Source organism: Nicotiana sylvestris, chromosome 3, assembly GCF_000393655.2.
Source record: "Nicotiana sylvestris chromosome 3, ASM39365v2, whole genome shotgun sequence".
In the NCBI taxonomy this organism is placed as follows: domain Eukaryota; kingdom Viridiplantae; phylum Streptophyta; class Magnoliopsida; order Solanales; family Solanaceae; genus Nicotiana; species Nicotiana sylvestris.
Genome location: NC_091059.1, coordinates 203,449,712 through 203,467,970, shown reverse-complemented (window position 1 = coordinate 203,467,970; position 18,259 = coordinate 203,449,712). Strand labels below are relative to the sequence as shown.

At 41.0% G+C, this 18,259-nt stretch overlaps 1 protein-coding gene across 1 annotated transcript; it reads left to right on the top strand.

The window, feature by feature from the left end:
• The first annotated feature begins 16,369 nt into the window (after positions 1–16,369).
• Positions 16,370–16,855, top strand: LOC138888588 (uncharacterized). Its single transcript, XM_070170477.1, has one exon. The coding sequence runs from the start codon at positions 16,370–16,372 to the stop codon at positions 16,853–16,855; it is 486 nt and encodes a 161-aa protein (XP_070026578.1).
• Positions 16,856–18,259: the final 1,404 nt, after the last annotated feature.

The following is an 18,259-nucleotide window of genomic DNA, read 5'->3' as shown; positions in this document are numbered from 1 at the left end:
TCCTTGAATAAGGCCTCATTTTTTTTTTAAAGATTAAAATGTCTCAATCTGAATACACATTTGATTATCAAGATGCATATTAAGATTAAGATATCTGAATTAGAGCAAGGAGCCCCTCGTGTAGAGGTTTGTGCAAAACACCTACCCTCGGAAGAATCGGGAACACGTCCCCCAGGTCCGATTCGAACCCCAAAACTTCGGAGAGCATTACCAGACAATCACGCACGACTAACAAATGGCCGAGATATCTGTGCCCAATCGGATATCACAACGTATTTCTCGGCTCGTATCAGCAACGGATCAGTGATTAGCAAGAAGAAGGACTTCTACTCTTTTTTAGAATTGTACTTAGGGTGAAACTCCCCTACTATATAAAGGGGAGTCTAACTATTCATTAGACATATTTTTTTAACACGCATATCAAGGCAAAGCTCAGGAGCCAGTTTATTGGTAGCCGCGCCAGGAGCAAACGTCACGAGGACGACTACATCGGGAGTGACCTCGATTTCAGCAGTCAGCTGTGAAGAAGAACAACTAGTTGAGGAACAGATTTGGAAGTTTTAGCCATTGTTATCAGAAAAAAGCTTGAAAATAAGAAGAAAGGTTGAAAGATGAAGAGTCAAGGGCACTGATTTGGGTGAAAACTAGGTAAAAACTTGTAACTTACTGAGAAATCCTGAAGAACGGAGGTAAATATATGAGAGTATGAAGAAGGGTAGTGATAGCCTGAAAACTCGAAGGTAGAAGCTTGGTTAAAAGGTAAAAAATGAATGAATGATGAAAGTATTTATAGAGGTTTCACATCTCTTCGCCTTCAGGGATGACCTGCCGATGGCTGACACGTGTTCGAAGTCATAACGACACGACTGACGGGACGTTTCGGATTTTTTGTCGTTTCTGTCACAGTGTATTGAAGAAGGAATCGAAGTGCATATGTCGTTCTCATCATTTCAGTAAACCTACTTACTGAGAATGAGAGGACTATCTGTATACGGGTGAGATCCCTTTGGATACCTCGGTTCTCGGTGAAGCAAAGGGAGCAGAGACATGGCCGTAAAGAATCTGAATCAGAGCAAGGAGCCCCTCGTGTCGAGATTGGGGCAAAATACATGCCCTCGAAAGAATCGGGGATAAGTCCCCCAGGTCCTATTCGAACCCTAAAAATTCGGAGAGCATTACCGGACAATCGTGCACGACTAGCAAAGGGCCGAGATATTCGTGCCCAACCGGATGTCACGGTGTAATTCTCGGCTCGTATCAGCAATAAATCAGTGATAAGTAAGAAGAAGGATTTTTACCCTCTTTTAGAATTGTACTTAGGGTGAAACTCCCATACTATATAAAGGGGAATCTAACTATTCATTAAACACATTTTTTAACACGTATATCAAGGCAATATACTATTATTTTTCTTTGTTCTTACTTTTGTTCATCAGTTCTCCACTATCGTGAGCCCAAGATCGAAGACAAGCATTTCATTAAGCCATTACTAAGTCCGAATCACTCTCACTATTGGTTAGGCAATTTATTACGTCTTTTATCTGTCCAATCTTACGCCATAAATCTAACGCCATAAATTATTTGTGTCGATTTAATTTGCATATCCTTAAAACCACATAAAAATTCAATTGTTATCCGATTTTGAGGGTAAACAACATGTCTGAATATTAAGATGTGTATTAAGATATCAATACTACATGATTAAGATTGTTTGTTTATTAAAATCTGGATATATAAAATTTATATTTATTTGAGAATTTAATAAATATAAAATTCAAATAAAATACTAATTAATATAATATTTTGTGAATAATATATACATTTTTTAAAATATGGTAGTTAATAGTGGTGATGGTTAACGGTGGTGCTTGTGAATGCCGACTAGAGGCGGTGGTTGGTGGTGATTTTGGTTGATGATTGTGACGACCTAAAAGGTCATCTCTTGTTTTAGAAGTCAAATCTGTATTCTGAGGCCTTAAAAATATCCTTTTGTCTCATCTCGACTTGCATGCGCATTCTGGGCACGTTTCCGGAAAGCTTTTATATAAACTTTAAGAGAAATATTGAATTTGACCTTTAAAATTGATTAAAGTTGACTTCGATCAATATTTTTGATAAATGGACCTAGACCCGTGATTTGACGGTCCCGTAGGGTCAGTAGTAAAATATTGGACTTGGGCGTATGCCTGGAATCGAATTGCGAGGTCCCTAGCCCGAGAAAAGAATTTTTAAAGAAAATTATTTGCTGGAAAATATAAGAACTTTTGGAAATGAAATGGTGTGTGTTCTTGATGGTATCGGGCCCGCATTTTGGTTTTGGAGTCCGGTACAGGTTTAAAATAATAATTAAGTCGAATCTGTGAAATTAGGTAAGAATCAGAGTTGATTTGATATAATCCGGAACCTAGGTTGAGGAAATGGAAAATTTGAACTATCTTATGAATTTCATGAATTTGCGGTTAAAGTCGTAGTTGTTGATGTTATTTTGATGATTTAATCGCACGAGCAAGTGTATATGATGTTTTTGGACTTGCGTGCATGCTTTGTTTGGATCCCCGAGGGCTCGGGTGAGGTTTGGATAGGCCACGAGGTGATTTGGACTTAGAAAACTCAGCAGTGCATCTGGTATTTTTGCACATGCCTCTGATCTCGCAATTGCGACATCAGACTTCGCAATTACAAAGTGAATAGGCCTAGGAAATTCGACAAATATGTCGCAAATATGAACGAGGCCTGGGCAGGTCCTCATTGCAAATGCGAACTCTGAGCCAGAATTTGCGAAGGCCCTTCTGTCGCAAATGCGACGTTTTCTTCGCAATATGAAGGCAACAGTATTTCAAAGGGTTCGCACCTGATCACAATTGCGATAACTGCGACCTGTTAAGTCGGATTTCAGACGATATTTTCATCATTTTGTAATTTTCTCAAACCCTAAACATCCTTAGGCGATTTTTCAAAGACCTAAACTTCTCCAAATCATAGGTAAGTAATTTCTAACTCATCTTCTTCAATCTAATTCATCTTTTTACATGTTTTCATCTCAAAATCTATGGTTTTTCATGGGAAATTGGGTGTCTTTGGGTAGAAATTAGGATTTTCAAATTTTGGGGATTTGGACCTCAATTGAGGTCGGATTTTAAAACCAATTGCATGTTTGAGTTCGTGGGTGAATGGGTAATCAGGTTTTGGTTCGAACTTCGAGTTTTAACCAAGCGAGCCCGGGGTCGATTTTTGATGTTTTGGGGAAAATATTGGGAAATCTATATTCATGCACTAGAATTGGTTTATTTAGCATTTATTGATGTTATTAAGTAAATTATGACTAGATATAAGCGGATTGGAAGTGGAACCGAAAGGTAAAGCGGTATTTGAGGCTTAATTTTGTCCGTGAAATTGAGGTAAGTGTTTGGTATAACCTTAGCTTGAGGGAATAGGAGTTGTTGTCCTATTTGCTACATGTTAGTGTTGCGTACGACGTATATGTGTGGTGATAAGTATCTATACATTGGTGTCTAGCATGCCCATGAGTCTTATACCATGATTGTTGTGACTCTAATATGTACCGTCCATGCTTAAATTGATGATTACCAATGTAGAACAAGACTTATGAAAGTTTCTTGATAATTGACCGTTGTTGAGTATTGGCTCAAGTTGAAATTTATTTTGTGAAATAACTGTTGAAACGATATTGGTTATAGCTGATTCTCTTGCTGGGATGTTATTGTTCCTATTGTTGATTCCCTTACCGAGATGTATTATTTCTGTTGTTTGGGTGAGAAAGAGTGTAAAGCACAAAGGGTGATGCTGTGTATGATATTGTGAGTGAGTGTTAATGCATGAAGGGTGATGCCGTGCCGATATTGTGAGTGATAATGCACGAAGGGTGATTTTGTGCCATGATTTGAGAGCTAATGCACGAAGGGTGATGCCATGCCGATATTGTGAGAGTTAATGCACAAAGGGTGATGTCGTGTCATGATTATGAGAGGTAATGCACGAAGGGTGATGCCGTGCCGTTTCTGTTGTTTCATAAGGTGAGAACGAGAGTAAAAACACGAAGGGTGATGCCGTGCACGTGTTACTATTTCATTACTCTTGTTGATATAAATATGATGTTCATTATGCTTCTCTATTGGTTTATTTTTAGAATTTGATATTCCTCGCAGCATGTCCCCTTCCCATCTTTATCTATTTTTCCCTGCTATTATTGTTCTGTTTGTATATGATCTAACTGCACAGGTTTATATGATTGTCGTGTCCTAGCCCAGTCACTACTTCGCCGAGGTTAGGCTCGACACTTACCACTACATGGGGTCGGTTGTACTGATACTGCACTTTGCACTTTTTTGTGTAGATTTCGGTGTCGGGCCTGGTGAGTAGCTTGAGGTAGCTGCCTTCAGTCCAAGGAGACCAAGGTAGATCTGCTGGCATCCGCAGAGCCTGAAGTCCCCTTTCCTCATTTTAGCTCTCTGTTGTCTCCTTTCATTTTGAGAATAGTTGTACTTTTCTTTCTAAACAAGTGTTTGTAGAAATTCGTAGATGTTTGTGAAATTGTGACACCAGATTCTCGGGGTAGGCGTGTATTGGAGTATTTTGAATTTTTATAACATTTCCGCACTTTATATCTACTTAGTTTTAGTTACTATTTATATCTGTTTAAGTTATTGCTAATGTGTTAAAATCATAGTAGTTGGCTTGCCTAGCTTTCACAAGTAGGCGTCATCAAGATCCTGACGGTGGAAATCCGGGTCGTGACAAATCTGAGACTCCTTATAGCTCATGTGTATAAAGATGATAATACTCAATAATAGATATTTTGAGTTTCATTTTCCAAATCTGAGACTCCTCACAGCTCATTTCTCTCTCTCTCTCTTCGAAATATGTATTCTAGAAATTTTTTTGAATCCTCCATTGCAGGAGGAGTGGAGCTCACTTAGAGCTCATGATCTTGACATGGTATCAGAGCCGGAGGTCTTCTTCATCGACCGCGTCTTTGAATCCAATTTCTCTGCTTCCATTTTCAATCACAAAGTAATCTAGGGGTTTCTTCTTATTTCACAAACAAATAATTTGGGGAAAAGTTCTGAATCGACACATCCACCAACAATTACCAATGAATAGAGGTTTCTGAGCTTAATTCTGGCTAGGCAAGCAGAAATCCAACTGTTTCAATATTCTCATGGCGGTTCTGGACCAAATCGACGAGGAGACGACGACAATGACCACTTAAATAATTCATACAACTAGTCCTCTCTATATTTATCCATCTTATAGTCCGGGTTCTACCTTCGTACCTGTTCCTTTTGATGGAGTTGGCTATCGCTCCTGGGGAAGAGGAATGTTAAGGTCCCTTTCAGTGAAATACAAACTAGGTTTTATCAATGGAGAGTGTGTGGGACCTTATGTGACCTCTGCACAGTTTCGCCAGTGGGAGAGGTGTAATGACATAGTTACTTCATGGATTCTGAACTCTTTAGCGAAGGACATTGCAGACAATGTTGAGTATGTAAATAACTCTGTTGAATTGCAGAAGGAATTGGAGGATTGATATGATCAGACGAATGGAGCTAATTTGTATCAAATCCAGGAGGAGATTAACAATTTGAGTCAGGGAGTGCTTGACATCACAAGTTATTATACAAAAAAAGAAACTCTGGGAAGAGTTGAACACATTAAGTGCTAAGACTCAATGTAGTTGTTTGTGCACTTGTGGAGTAAAGGAAAACATGCACAAGGCAGAGCAGGATAGAAAATTCATACAGTTTCTAATGGGACTTAGCGAGGTTTACACGGTTTTTCGAGGAAGCATCCTCATGATGAACCCATTACCTTCTATGACACAAAAATTTGCTTTGCTGATACAGGAGGAGAAGCAGAGAGAATTCAAGCCTAGAAACCAATTGAATTTTGATTCTTCTACGTTGAATGTCAATGTAAGGGGAAGAACTTTTAAGACAAATTACTCACATGGTGGGAATCAGACTTCAAACAACAGGCCTAGGCCATTTTGTGACCACTGCAGGCGACCAGGACATACCAAAGACAAATGCTACAAGCTGCATGGATACCCTCAAGGTTTTGGCCAGGGTACACAGCAGTACAAGCAGAATTCACAAGGGTATAACAACAACAACAACAACAACAACATGAGGTCTAACAAGGGGGAAAACACTGTGGTAAATGCAATTGCAAGTGTGTAGGGAATGTCATCAGACATGTTGTCAACTAAAACAATTGAACCAGAACATCAGAAAGACAATCAGAACATGAGCCTTTCAAAAAAACAATATGGACAAATTCTCAGTTTACTACAACATTTTCAAGTTGGAAGTGGAGGAGAAGGCACTTCAAGTGTTTTTGGTGGAGCTTCTGTGAATTTTTTAGGTATGATTGCTTTCTCTTCTTCCATTGATTTTGATAATCCATCATGTAAATGTTTCAATGCAAAATATTATTAATCTACCATATCCCTTTCTTGTTAAATTGCCAAATGGTTACAAAGTAAAGTAACCCAAATAGGAAATGTACATCTAGCCCCTAAAATCATCTTACATAAATTCTTGTTTATACCATCCTTCAAGATTAATCTAGTCTCCATTAGTTCATTAGCAGTGCATCTCAAATGTGTTGCTTCTTTTTCTGACACTTCGTGTCTACTGCAGGCCCCTTCACTAAAGAGGCCCCTAGAGATTGGTAAGATGTATGATGGACTTTACTTTCTATGTTCTCAATGTCTCAAGAAAGGTAATCTCGTTTCTCTTTCTAAATGTGCACTTCCTTGCTTGTCCAGTCATGCTATTTATATGAATGCAGTACACTGTCTATCCCATTTTCACCACCCTACTGTAAATAATTTTATTTGCAATAATAAATACAATGCTTCTACTCTACTTTCTTCTACCTCTCTCAGAGAGAGTGTGGATCTTCTGTGGCATTATAGACTTAGTCATGTACCTTTCAATAAGATAAAAAGTATTTCTACTATACATGCATCTTTCTCTCCTAGACAACCATTTATTTGTTCCATTTGTCCCATGGCCAGACACTCTAGACTCCTTTTCCCTCAAAGAACAACCAGTACTACAAAGATCTTTGAACTTCTTCATACTGACTTGTGGGGCCCCTATCATGTAGCAACACACAATAACTTCAAGTATTTCCTCACCTTAGTGGATGACTTCAGTAGGTCAACTTGGACACATCTCCTAATCTGTAAAAGCAATGCTCTTCAAATCATAAAAACTTTTGTGAACATGGCAGAGAACCAATTCACAACCAATGTTCAGTGTGTAAGGACAAATAATGACCTAGAATTCACTAGCAATGAAGCTTATTCTTTCTTTCAATCAAAAGGTATAAATCACCAAAAAACATGTCCCTGCACACCCCAACAAAATAGGGTGGTGGAAAGAAAACACAAATAACTTCTTGAAGTTGTGAGGGCACTTCTTTTTCAGTCCAAATTATCACTAAAATATTGGGAAAAGTGTGTCCTTACAGCAACATTTCTAATCAACAGACTGCCAACAGTTCCTCTAAAGAATAAATGTCTTTTTGAACTCTTATATGACAAGAAACCAATTTACTCCCACTTGAGAATCTTTGGTTGCTTGTGTTATCCTACTGTGCCCAAAACCTTTAGGGACAAGTTTGAACTAAGAGTCACCCCACATGAGTTTGTAGATTATCCATTTGGGACAAAAGGTTACAAAGTACTAAGTCTAGTCGCTAAGAAAATTTCTGTCTCCAGGGATGTCTTGTTTTACAAAACCATTTCCCATTCACTTTCACTTCAGATGTACAAAATCTACCCTCATACTTTCCTACATCTTCTACCACTAATCAAGGGGACACAGATCAGTCCACCCTTTCTTCCTCCAGCACCACAACTCCTCTACCTAAAATGTCACCATTTCTGCCCCCAGTACCTCTCCTTCCTCTGAATTACAGACTCACACTGAACACTTACATCTTCCCACATCACCTTCAACCACTCAGTCTCACCCTTCTTCCATAGAACCTTTAGCCCAAAGAAGGTCTGGTAGGGAATCAAAACTCTCCTTTCACTTGAATGATTATGTATGTAATTCCATTCTTTTCCTTAATGCTTTATTTTCACAAAATAACCATATTACTCCTGATGATTTGTACCCTAATAGCCAGCATGTTGTAAGAAATATTTGTCATGATAGAGAGCTAACTTCATATGAAAAAGCAGCCATGTATCCTGCTTGGCAGAATGCCATGACTCAAGAGTTTGAAGCCTTATATGCCAACATCACTTGGGAATTAGTCCCTTTGCCAAAGGGTAAATATGTCGTTGATTGTAGGTGAGTGTACAAGGTAAAACACAAAGCAGATGGTACCATAGAAAGGTACAAAGCCAGACTAGTTATGAAGGGGTACGCACAACAACCTGGAATAGATTACAATGAGACTTTTTCTCTTGTGGTCAAGATGACCACTGTCAGATCCTTGATTGCCATTGCAGCTAAGAAGAGATGGCAGATTTACCAATTAGATGTAAATAATGTTTTTTCCATGGAGATCTACATGAGGAAGTCTACATGAAAGCTCCATCAGGGTTTGAACTAGAGTCTCCAAATTTGTTCTGCAAGCTGAACAAGTCCCTCTATGGACTAAAACAGGGTAGTAGATAGTGGTATGATAAATTGACTGAGGCTTTGTATACAAGAGGATACACACATTCCATGCATGATTACTCCCTGTTCTTTAAGAAGCCGGGTTCTTCAATTATTTTTGTAGCAGTTTATGTTGATGATGTTCTCCTCACAGGGACTAATTTAGAAGAAATTAGTCAACTCAAAGCTTTCCTACATGATACATTCAAAATAAAGGATTTGGGACAGCTACATTATTTTCTAGGACTAGAAGTCCTTTACAAGGAAGATGGTGTTATTATCTCACAGAGAAAATTTATTCTAGACCTTCTGAAAGAGTATGATTGCCTGCACTCAACCATCCTGACCTCTCATCTTGATCCCACTGCGAAACTGAAAGCTAAAGAGGGCACTCCATTATCTGATCCTACTTTCTACAGAAGATTGGTTGGGAAGTTAAATTTCCTTACAAACACTAGATTAGATATAACCTATGGGGTCCAACATTTGAGTCAATTTATGCAAAACCCCAGGGAACCTCACCTACATGCAACTTATCACATGTTGAGGTACCTCAAGAAAGATCCCACATTGGGCTTGTACTTCATAAATGCATCTGATTTTACATCACTGCTTATTGTGATTCTGACTGGGCAGCATGCCCTGATTCTAGGAGGTGTGTGTCTGGTTACATTATCCTTCTAGGAAGTAGTCTGTGAGCTGGAAGTCCAAGAAACAGGAAACCATTTCCTTGTCCTCAATAAAATCAGAGTATAGAGCACTTATGAAGGTGGTGGGTGAGCTGGTATGGCTGCACATGTTATTTGAAGAGCTTATTGTTCCTGTCTCCTTGCCCATACCTGTACATTATGATAGCCAGTCTGCTCTACACATTGCAAGGAATTCTGTGTTCCATGAACGAACAAAATACATTGAAGTGGATTGTCACTTTGTTTGCACCAAGCTTCAGGAGGGCCTCATTTCTCTGCATCACATTGGAACTACAGAACAACTGGTAGATGTTCTCACTAAAGCACTCATTGGGGTTAAACATTCTTCTATTCTTGGCAAGTTAGCTGTGATTACCTGATAACTAGGGAATTTGACGCATTTTATACTCCTTCTTGCTTACGCTTAGTTTATAAATTCATACAAAATAGTCCCAAAAGGCTCATAAGTTGTGCTTGATTACAGGTTTGATCAATAAAGTGACAAGATGTCAAAGATCAGCTCAAAAGGAGTAAAACTTGCACAAGTACCAAAGACAAGATAAAATCAGGAAAAACAGCCCTAGTGCGGTCGCACTACACTTTGTGCGGTCCGCACTAGGGAGATTCAGAGAGGTCGTACTTCAGGCATTAAGGCAGTGCAGCCGTAGAATGTTTTGTGCGGTCCGCACTGAAGGAAATGCGGCCACACTACCCTTCTGTGCGGTCCACAGAGTCAAGGTTCAGAGAGGGTGAAGATTGGAGCTTTCAAGCTTGTGCGGTCCGCGGTCCAGTTTGTGCGGACCGCACTAGAAGCCTCCACGACCGCAGTCCATTCTGTGCATTCCGCGGAGCCTGAGTTCAGAGAGCCAATTTTTCAAGTTCAAGAGCCTTGTGCGGCCGCACTAACCCCACAGGGGCATTTTTGTCCAGTTTTTCCAACGAAGTGTAAATAGATCATTTTTCCATTTTTAGGGTATCAGACATTTTAGAACAGCTACTGCGCTCGTGGGAACATATCTTTTAGCCATTTTGGGCATTTTTACTTACTTTTTATCATTGAATCTTTGTATTTAGCTTAGCAATTAATTAATATGTGTTCATCTTCATCTATTTCTCTGTTTTTCTTTTCAAGTATGAATAGCTAGACCCATTAGCTAGGGTTGTGGCTCAACCCTAGTGTGGGTAATTGATGGGTATTGCAATTTAGGGCTAGATTGACTATAGGTGTTTTCTATTTGGGTCAATTTCATGGTTTAATTACTGAATTAGTGGTTGCAAACACTAGTTTGTGCTAAGTTGACTTGGGCTCTTCTTGAGAAAGAGAGCCCAAGTCTCCGAAATTGATCCAACAAGGAATTGAGATGGACTCAAGAGAATTGATAGTCCCAATTAAAGGGTTAAACCTCGAGAGAGTAATACCCGACTTGAACCTTAGTTGCTTGAGCAAATATGCATACCCAATTGGTCTTGAGAAAGTCAATTGGGCAAAATCATTCTTTCTACTGAGAGGTGTGAGAATGGGTAATATCGAGCACCGGTTATAACATATTCCCCAATCATGTCAATCATGTCTTAGACGCAATTACCCGTCAATTGGCCACCTAGGTGAAAGTCACTACCCTAGTGCCTTTTAGAATATTTGAACAACTTGTAGCATTTTACTCTTAGCTTAATCTAGTTGCAATTATAATTTGTAGTGTGATAATAGTAGAATTATAAAAGAAAATCCAAAAATGAATAGAAGTGCAATTTGGAACCAATACGCAATCTCAACCTAAATAGATACTCAACTCCCTTTCTAGCTCTCTATGGAAAATCGATCCCGAACCAAAATCGGGTAAAAGCTATTGCGACCCTCTCTCGCTACTTTTCAGTGGTGCGGAGTAGGCTGCGATCACTTTTTGGCATCGTTGCCGGGGAGCTAACGGTTTTGGCTAACTATTTAGTCCGTTTTGTGTATTGTTCTTCTTTCCTTCTTTGTTACTTACTTGTTTGTGTCACTACTCAGGTACCAATATGGCTTTGAACAACGCTAATGACCCTCTTGGAAACGTGATTGCGAGGGAGGAGGTAGATGATGTTGAGCAAGATGAGGTGCATCTTGTACCTCAAGGACAATGTAGAGGCCGCAATGGCAATGCTAATCCAAATGACAATATTCCAGACCCTTCTCCTCCGCCTCCAAGAGTGGCTCCCAGAGTAATTCTGAACCAGGGTTATGCAAGTGCTATTGTCCCACCCAGAATCCGGGTGGGCAACTTTCAGTTAACCAATGTGATGTTGACCTTACTTGAGCAGCGTGGGTACTTCACGGGTGCTGCGGATCAAAATGCCTACAAACATCTCAAGGGGTTCGTGGATATATGCTGGGGGAGCAAACAGACGATGTGTCCGAGGATGCTCTTAGGTTGAGACTTTTCTCATTCCCACTTCGGGGGAAGGCATTAGATTGGCTTGAGGGACTCCCCAACCACTCCATCACAACTTGCGATGAGTTGGCGGATAAATTCATTTCTAAATTTTTTCACTCGGGCATATGGCAGCACTTCGAGATGAGATATTGGCTTTCAAGCAAGAGCCCACAGAACCTTTGCATGAGATTTGGGAGCGGTATAGAATGATGGTGAAGGAATTCCCCAATAATGATATGACCGACGCTATGATCCAACAAACTTTCTACTGGGGCATCAATACAACAAATCAATGCATAGTGAACCAACTTGCCGGGGGCAACTTTATGAAGCTGTCATATGATGAGGCATGTGATGTACTTGATGAGATGGCTGACACTTCTTCTGCATGGCAAAATAGAGCCAATGTACCTCAAGGCGACCCTACGGTTATTCATTTGCACATGGAATTACATGACCATGGGCAAGCTATAGTGAAGTTGACAACTACTATGAATCAATTGGATAAGGCACAGTTACAACAAGTCCAAAATCCTCGCCAAGTGAATGCCATGGAGAGTGTTAATAGGCTTGTCAACAAGAGAAGGCAAAGAAGGCAGCAAAACCAAGGGAATTCTAAGCAATTTGATGATGCGTGTGATGGTTTTCAAAATGATGGTTATGATGACCAAAGTGAAGAGGTTCAATATGTAAACAACTATCAAGGCCAACGAGGCAACTCTTCCAACCAACAATAGTGGAGACCTTAAGGCAATTGGGGCAATCAACAACAAAACAGTGGCAATTGGGGGAACAACAATCAAAACAACAACTAGGGCAATCAGAACAACAATCAAGGCAACCAAGGGAATTGGAATGGTAATAACAATAATTGGGGTAACAATAATAATCAAGGAGGATGGAACAATGGAAACCAAGGAAACCAGGGGCAAGGTTTTCAAAGGCCCCTAATGTACAAACAACCGAAAAATCCACCACCATTTCCATCTCAAGGTCTTAGTTCTTCGGGTAATGATATGGGTAGAATTGAAATAATGTTCGAGTAAATGATGAAGAGGAATGCGGATTCTGATGCACAGTTAGCTTCTCACAACACCTCTATCCGAAACTTGGAGGTGCAATTAGGCCAAATCTCTCAGTCATTGAATACTCGCCTGGAGGGTGCTCTACCAAGTGATACGGTAGTGAACCCAAAGGGTGGGAACAATCATGTTATGGCGGTTACAACAAGAAGTGGGAGGGGTGGTGATGTGAATGCCTCTAAGCGAAAGCAAGTCATGGATGATGATGTTGAGTTGCAAGATGACGAACTCCCTTTGGTAGTTGAAGATGTGGTTGATGAAAATGTGAACAATGAAGTGAGGATTGATATTCAAGAAGTCGAGGTGGAAACTCAAAATGATATGAACCCGTCTAGGGAACACATAATTGACATGCCGGAGCTAGTTGTGCCAAAAGCCAAGGTCACCTCCACCTTATCCTCAAAGGTTCGCGAAGCAGAAGAATGATAATCAGTTTAAAAAGTTCAATGACATGATGAAGAGCTTATCTATTAATGTGTCTTTGGTGGAGGCACTTGAACAAATGTCGGGTTATGCAAAATTCATGAAAGACTTGGTTACAAAGAAGCGTTCTATGGATTGTGAAACTATAAAGATGACTCACCAAGTTAGTGCTATAGTGCATTCAATGGCCCCAAAGCTTGAAGATCCCGGTGCTTTCACCATTCCCTGCACCATTGGGAGTGCGGATTTTGCCAAGGCTCTATGTGACTTGGGAGCTAGTATCAATTTGATGCCCTACTCGGTTTTCAAAACTTTGGGTATCGGGCAACCTAGACCAACCTCAATGAGACTTCAAATGGCGGATCGATCGATGAAGCGACCTTTGGGCATTATTGATGACGTGCTTGTCCGAGTGGACAAATTCATATTGCCGACCGACTTTGTGATTTTGGATTGTGAGGTGGACTATGAGGTTTCTATTATCTTGGGAAGGCCTTTCCTTGCAACAGGGAAGACGTTGGTTGATGTTGAAGCAAGTGAGCTCACTTTCTGAGTGGGAGATGAAAAGGTTGTCTTTCATGTGTGCAAATCTATGAAGCAACCCAACAGTACCAAGGTGTGCTCTTTTGTTGCCCTCGTCACATCAGTGGTAATTGATGACACCAGTGCAATGATCAATGTGGAGGACCCATTGGAAGCCGTATTGTTAAATCTTGATGTCAATGAGGATGCAATCCGAGTGGAGTGCGTGAATACTTTACATCGAATGAGCTCTTATTCTTATGAGCCTAGAAAATTGTCTTTGGGTCTTGAAAACCGGAAAACTCCACCAATAAAACCATCAATTGGGGAGCCACCGGTGTTAGAGTTGAAACCACTTCCTCCACACCTCAGGTGTGAGTTCTTGGGCTCAAAATTATTTTGGAGGATGATGCAAAGTCATCCTTGGAACATCAAAGAAGATTGAACGAGGCAATGCAAGAAGTAGTGAAGAAAGAAGTAATCAAGTGGTTGGATACTGGTGTTGTGTACCCCATTTCCGATAGCTCATGGACTTCTCCGGTGCAATGTGTAACCAAAAAGGGTGGTATGACTGTGGTAACAAATGACAACAATGAACTTATTCCCACTCGGACAGTTACCGGATGGAGGGTATGTATGGACTACCGGAAGCTAAACAAGGTGACCCGAAAGGATCATTTTCCATTGCCATTCCTTGACCATATGCTTGATCATCTTGCAGGGCGTGATTTTTATTGCTTTTTGGATGGATACTCGGGGTATAATCAAATCTTAATTGCCCTAGAGAACCAGGAGAAGACCATCTTTACCTGTCCATATGGAACCTTCGCTTTCTCTTGGATGCCGTTCGGGTTGTGTAATGCTCCGGTGTTCTTCAAACGATGCATGATGGCTATTTTCACCGACATGGTGGAAGATATCTTGGAGGTCTTCATGGATTATTTCAGTGTGGTGGTGATTCCTTTGAAGAGTGTTTGAGAAATTTGGATAGAGTATTAGCCTGATGTGAAGACACCAATCTCGTGCTTAATTGGAAAAAATGTCACTTCATGGTGGAGGAAGGCATAGTGTTGACACAAGATTTCAAAGCATGGAATTGAAGTTGACAAAGCCAATATGGAGGTGATTTCAAGGCTTCCTCCCCCCATTTCTGTCAAGGGGGTGAGGAGTTTTCTTGGGCATGCGGGTTTCTACCGGAGGTTTATAAAAGATTTTTTAGAGGTGGTAAACCCCTTGTGCAAGCTACTAGAAAAGGATGCAAAGTTTGTGTTCGATGAGTGATGTATGCAAGCATTTGAGCTTCTCAAGCTTAAGTTGACCACTACCCCAATCATTACCGCACCAAATTGGAGCTTGCCTTTTGGGCTCATGTGTGACGCAAGTGACGTTGCGGTTGGGGTTGTCTTGGGTCAAAAGGTTAACAAGATGTTTCATCCGGTGTACTATGCAAGCAAGACCATGAATGAGGCTCAAAGGAACTACACGGTTACCGAAAAAGAGTTGTTGGCTATAATGTTTGCAATGGAAAAGTTTCAGTCGTATATTATGGGGGCCAAGGTCATAGTGCACACCGATCATGCCGCCCTTAGGTACTTGATGACAAAGAAAGACTCCAAGGCAAGATTGATGCGATGGGTGTTACTACTTCAAGAGTTTGATCTAGAAATTGTGGACCGGAAAAGTAATGAGAACCAAGTGGCGAACCACTTGTCCGTTTGGACGAGGAGGGGAGGCCTTGTGATGGCCTTGAGATCAATGATTCATTTCCCGACGAACAACTCCTTGCGGTGTCAATGAATGATATGCCATGGTTTGCCGATGTTGCCAATTACCTTGTGACTGGAGTAATCCCGTGTGAGCTCTCTTCTAACCAAAGGAAGAAGCTCGAGCGGGATAGTTTGGATTTCTATTGGGATGAGCCATACTTGTTCAAGATTTGCACGGATGGTGTGATTCGTGTATGTATCCCGGAGAAAGAACAATTAAGTATCTTAGAGGCTTGCCATCCTTCACCCTATAGTGTCCATCACAGTGGGGTGAGGACCGCCTCGAAAGTTCTTAGTTGTGGATTCTATTGGCCAACCTTTTTCAAAGATGCGGGTGATTTTGTGAAGAGGTGTGACGATTGCCAAAGAGCGGATGGAATTTCAAAAAGGGATGAGATGCCTCTCAATACCATTCTTGAAGTGGATATCTTTGATGTTTGGGGCATCGATTTCATGGGTCCATTTGTTAGCTCTTGTGGGAATACCTGCATTCTCGTGGTGGTTGACTATGTCTCAAAATGGGTTGAAGCCGTGGCTTTGCCTAACAATGAAGCTCGGAGTGTTGTTGCATTTCTTAAGAAGAGCATTTTCACAAGGTTTGACACTCCCCGTGCGATTATTAGTGATGGGGGATCTCATTTTTGCAATAAAGCTTTCGACACATTGCTTTCTAAGTACGGTGTCAATCACAAAGTTTCTACCCCATATCACCCTCAAGCAAGTGGTCAAGTGGAAGTCTCCAACCGGGAAATCAAAAGCATATTGTCAAATACGGTCAATGAAAATAGGACCGATTGGTCGAAGAAGTTGGATGACACTCTATGGGCTTATCGGATGACTTACAGAACTCTGATTGGTATGTCTCCGTATTGGTTGGTGTTTGGGAAAGCTTTCCATCTTCCGGTTGAGTTAGAGCACACGGCCATATGGGTTTTGAGGAAGTTGAATCTTGAATGGGATGTTGCAGCCAATCTTCGTGCAGAGCAGCTCAATGAACTCGATGAATTTAGATTCCATGCCTACTCCAGTTCGTCCTTGTATAAGGACAAGATGAAGTACATTCATGAAAAATATGCTCATGGAAAGGAGTTCAAAGTAGGCGATTTGGTTCTCTTGTTCAACTCCCAGTTATGTCTGTTTCCAGGAAAGCTCAAATCCATATGGAGTGGACCATTTGAAGTTGTGTTTGTGAACCCTTTTGGTGCTCTTGATTTGAAAAATAAAAATGGTGAAGTCTTCATAGTTAACGGGCATCGGGTCAAGCATTATCTTGGGAAAATTGATGACAGCCACGTGGTGGCACTTCTTCACTTCAAATGATGTGATGGTAACCTGCGTCGTGTCGCGACGTTAAATCGGGCGCTTTATGGGAGGCAACCCATATGTTTTTCTTCTTGTTTTCTTTGATTTTCTTTGTAGTGTAGGACTGATTTTTGGACTAATTGGTTGTGAGATGTTACAGGGTTGTGTTGATGCAGTGTAAGAAAAGGTGGAAATATGCACAGGTCTCTGAAGTTGCCAGTGCGGCACACTACATTTTGTGTGGTCCGCACTGGTAAAGGGTGAATCGAGACCTCTCTGAAGTTTGCCAGTGCGGACACACTACATTTTGTGCGGTCCGCACTGGACCTCTGTGGCCGCAGTCTATTCTGTGCAGCACATAGAGCATTGCCTTCTCAGGTTTGAACATAACTGTGCACTGCGGACCGCGGTCCATTTTGTGCGGTCCACACTGGTTGGTGAGAATGGGCCCCGGGGGCTTTTCTATAAATAGACCCTAAGGGCTCCCTTTTACACTTTTCGCAAATTTGAAATCTCAGAGAGTATAATCACTGTTCGCTACCCTTACTTGCTCGTAATTACTTGTTGGAACTTATTTGCTTCAATTCATCTCATAATTTGGTACCATAATCTTTTCTTACTTGTTTAATTTTGTCAATTTCATTTAATTTTCGTTTTCTTAGCTGCTATTTCTTCTTCCTTTCATTTTTTCTTAACTGCTAAGTCAGGTTAGTTTAAATTTTGATTCATGTGGAATTAGTTAGCTTAATGGATTGGGTAATCACTTAGCAACACCTATTAGGTGCAAAAATTGGACTTAAAAGAAAAATTTCATGAACCCTAGCTCAGTGCCATATCTGGGCACTCAATGCAGACCGCGGTCATTTTAGTGCGATCTGCGGTGCCCTTGTGTGATCCGCAGTACCATTTTGTGTGGATCGCGCTGAAGAACTTCTGGGAAGCTGAACTTTGGGCAGTGCGGTCGCACTCCATTTTGTGCGGTCCGTACTGGCCCCTGTGCCGCTACAATATTGTTTTGTACGATCCGCACTATCAAGATACAGAGGGTGGGTATTCTGAACCCCACCCCTGTGTGGACCACGGTCAATTTTGTGCGGTCCGCACTGACCCTGTGCGACCGCACTCCATTTTATGCAGTCCGCACTGGGCTAGTTTCTACCACTATCTGCAATTCTTCATGCCTGATCTGCAACTCATTGTGTAATACTGCTTTCAACTGCTGCAATGATATTAACGAGTTCATTTGATCGTGATTGTAGGCTATGGTTAAACAACGAGGAAAAGGCTCGAAACAACCCGGCAGAGGTGAATCCTCCTGGGGTGGAAAACAAAAAATGGTCAAACTCACTCCCCAAGCTAGGCAAAACATCAAGAACATGAGGAAGGCCATAAAAGCGGCTGACAGAGCCATTGACATGTTGA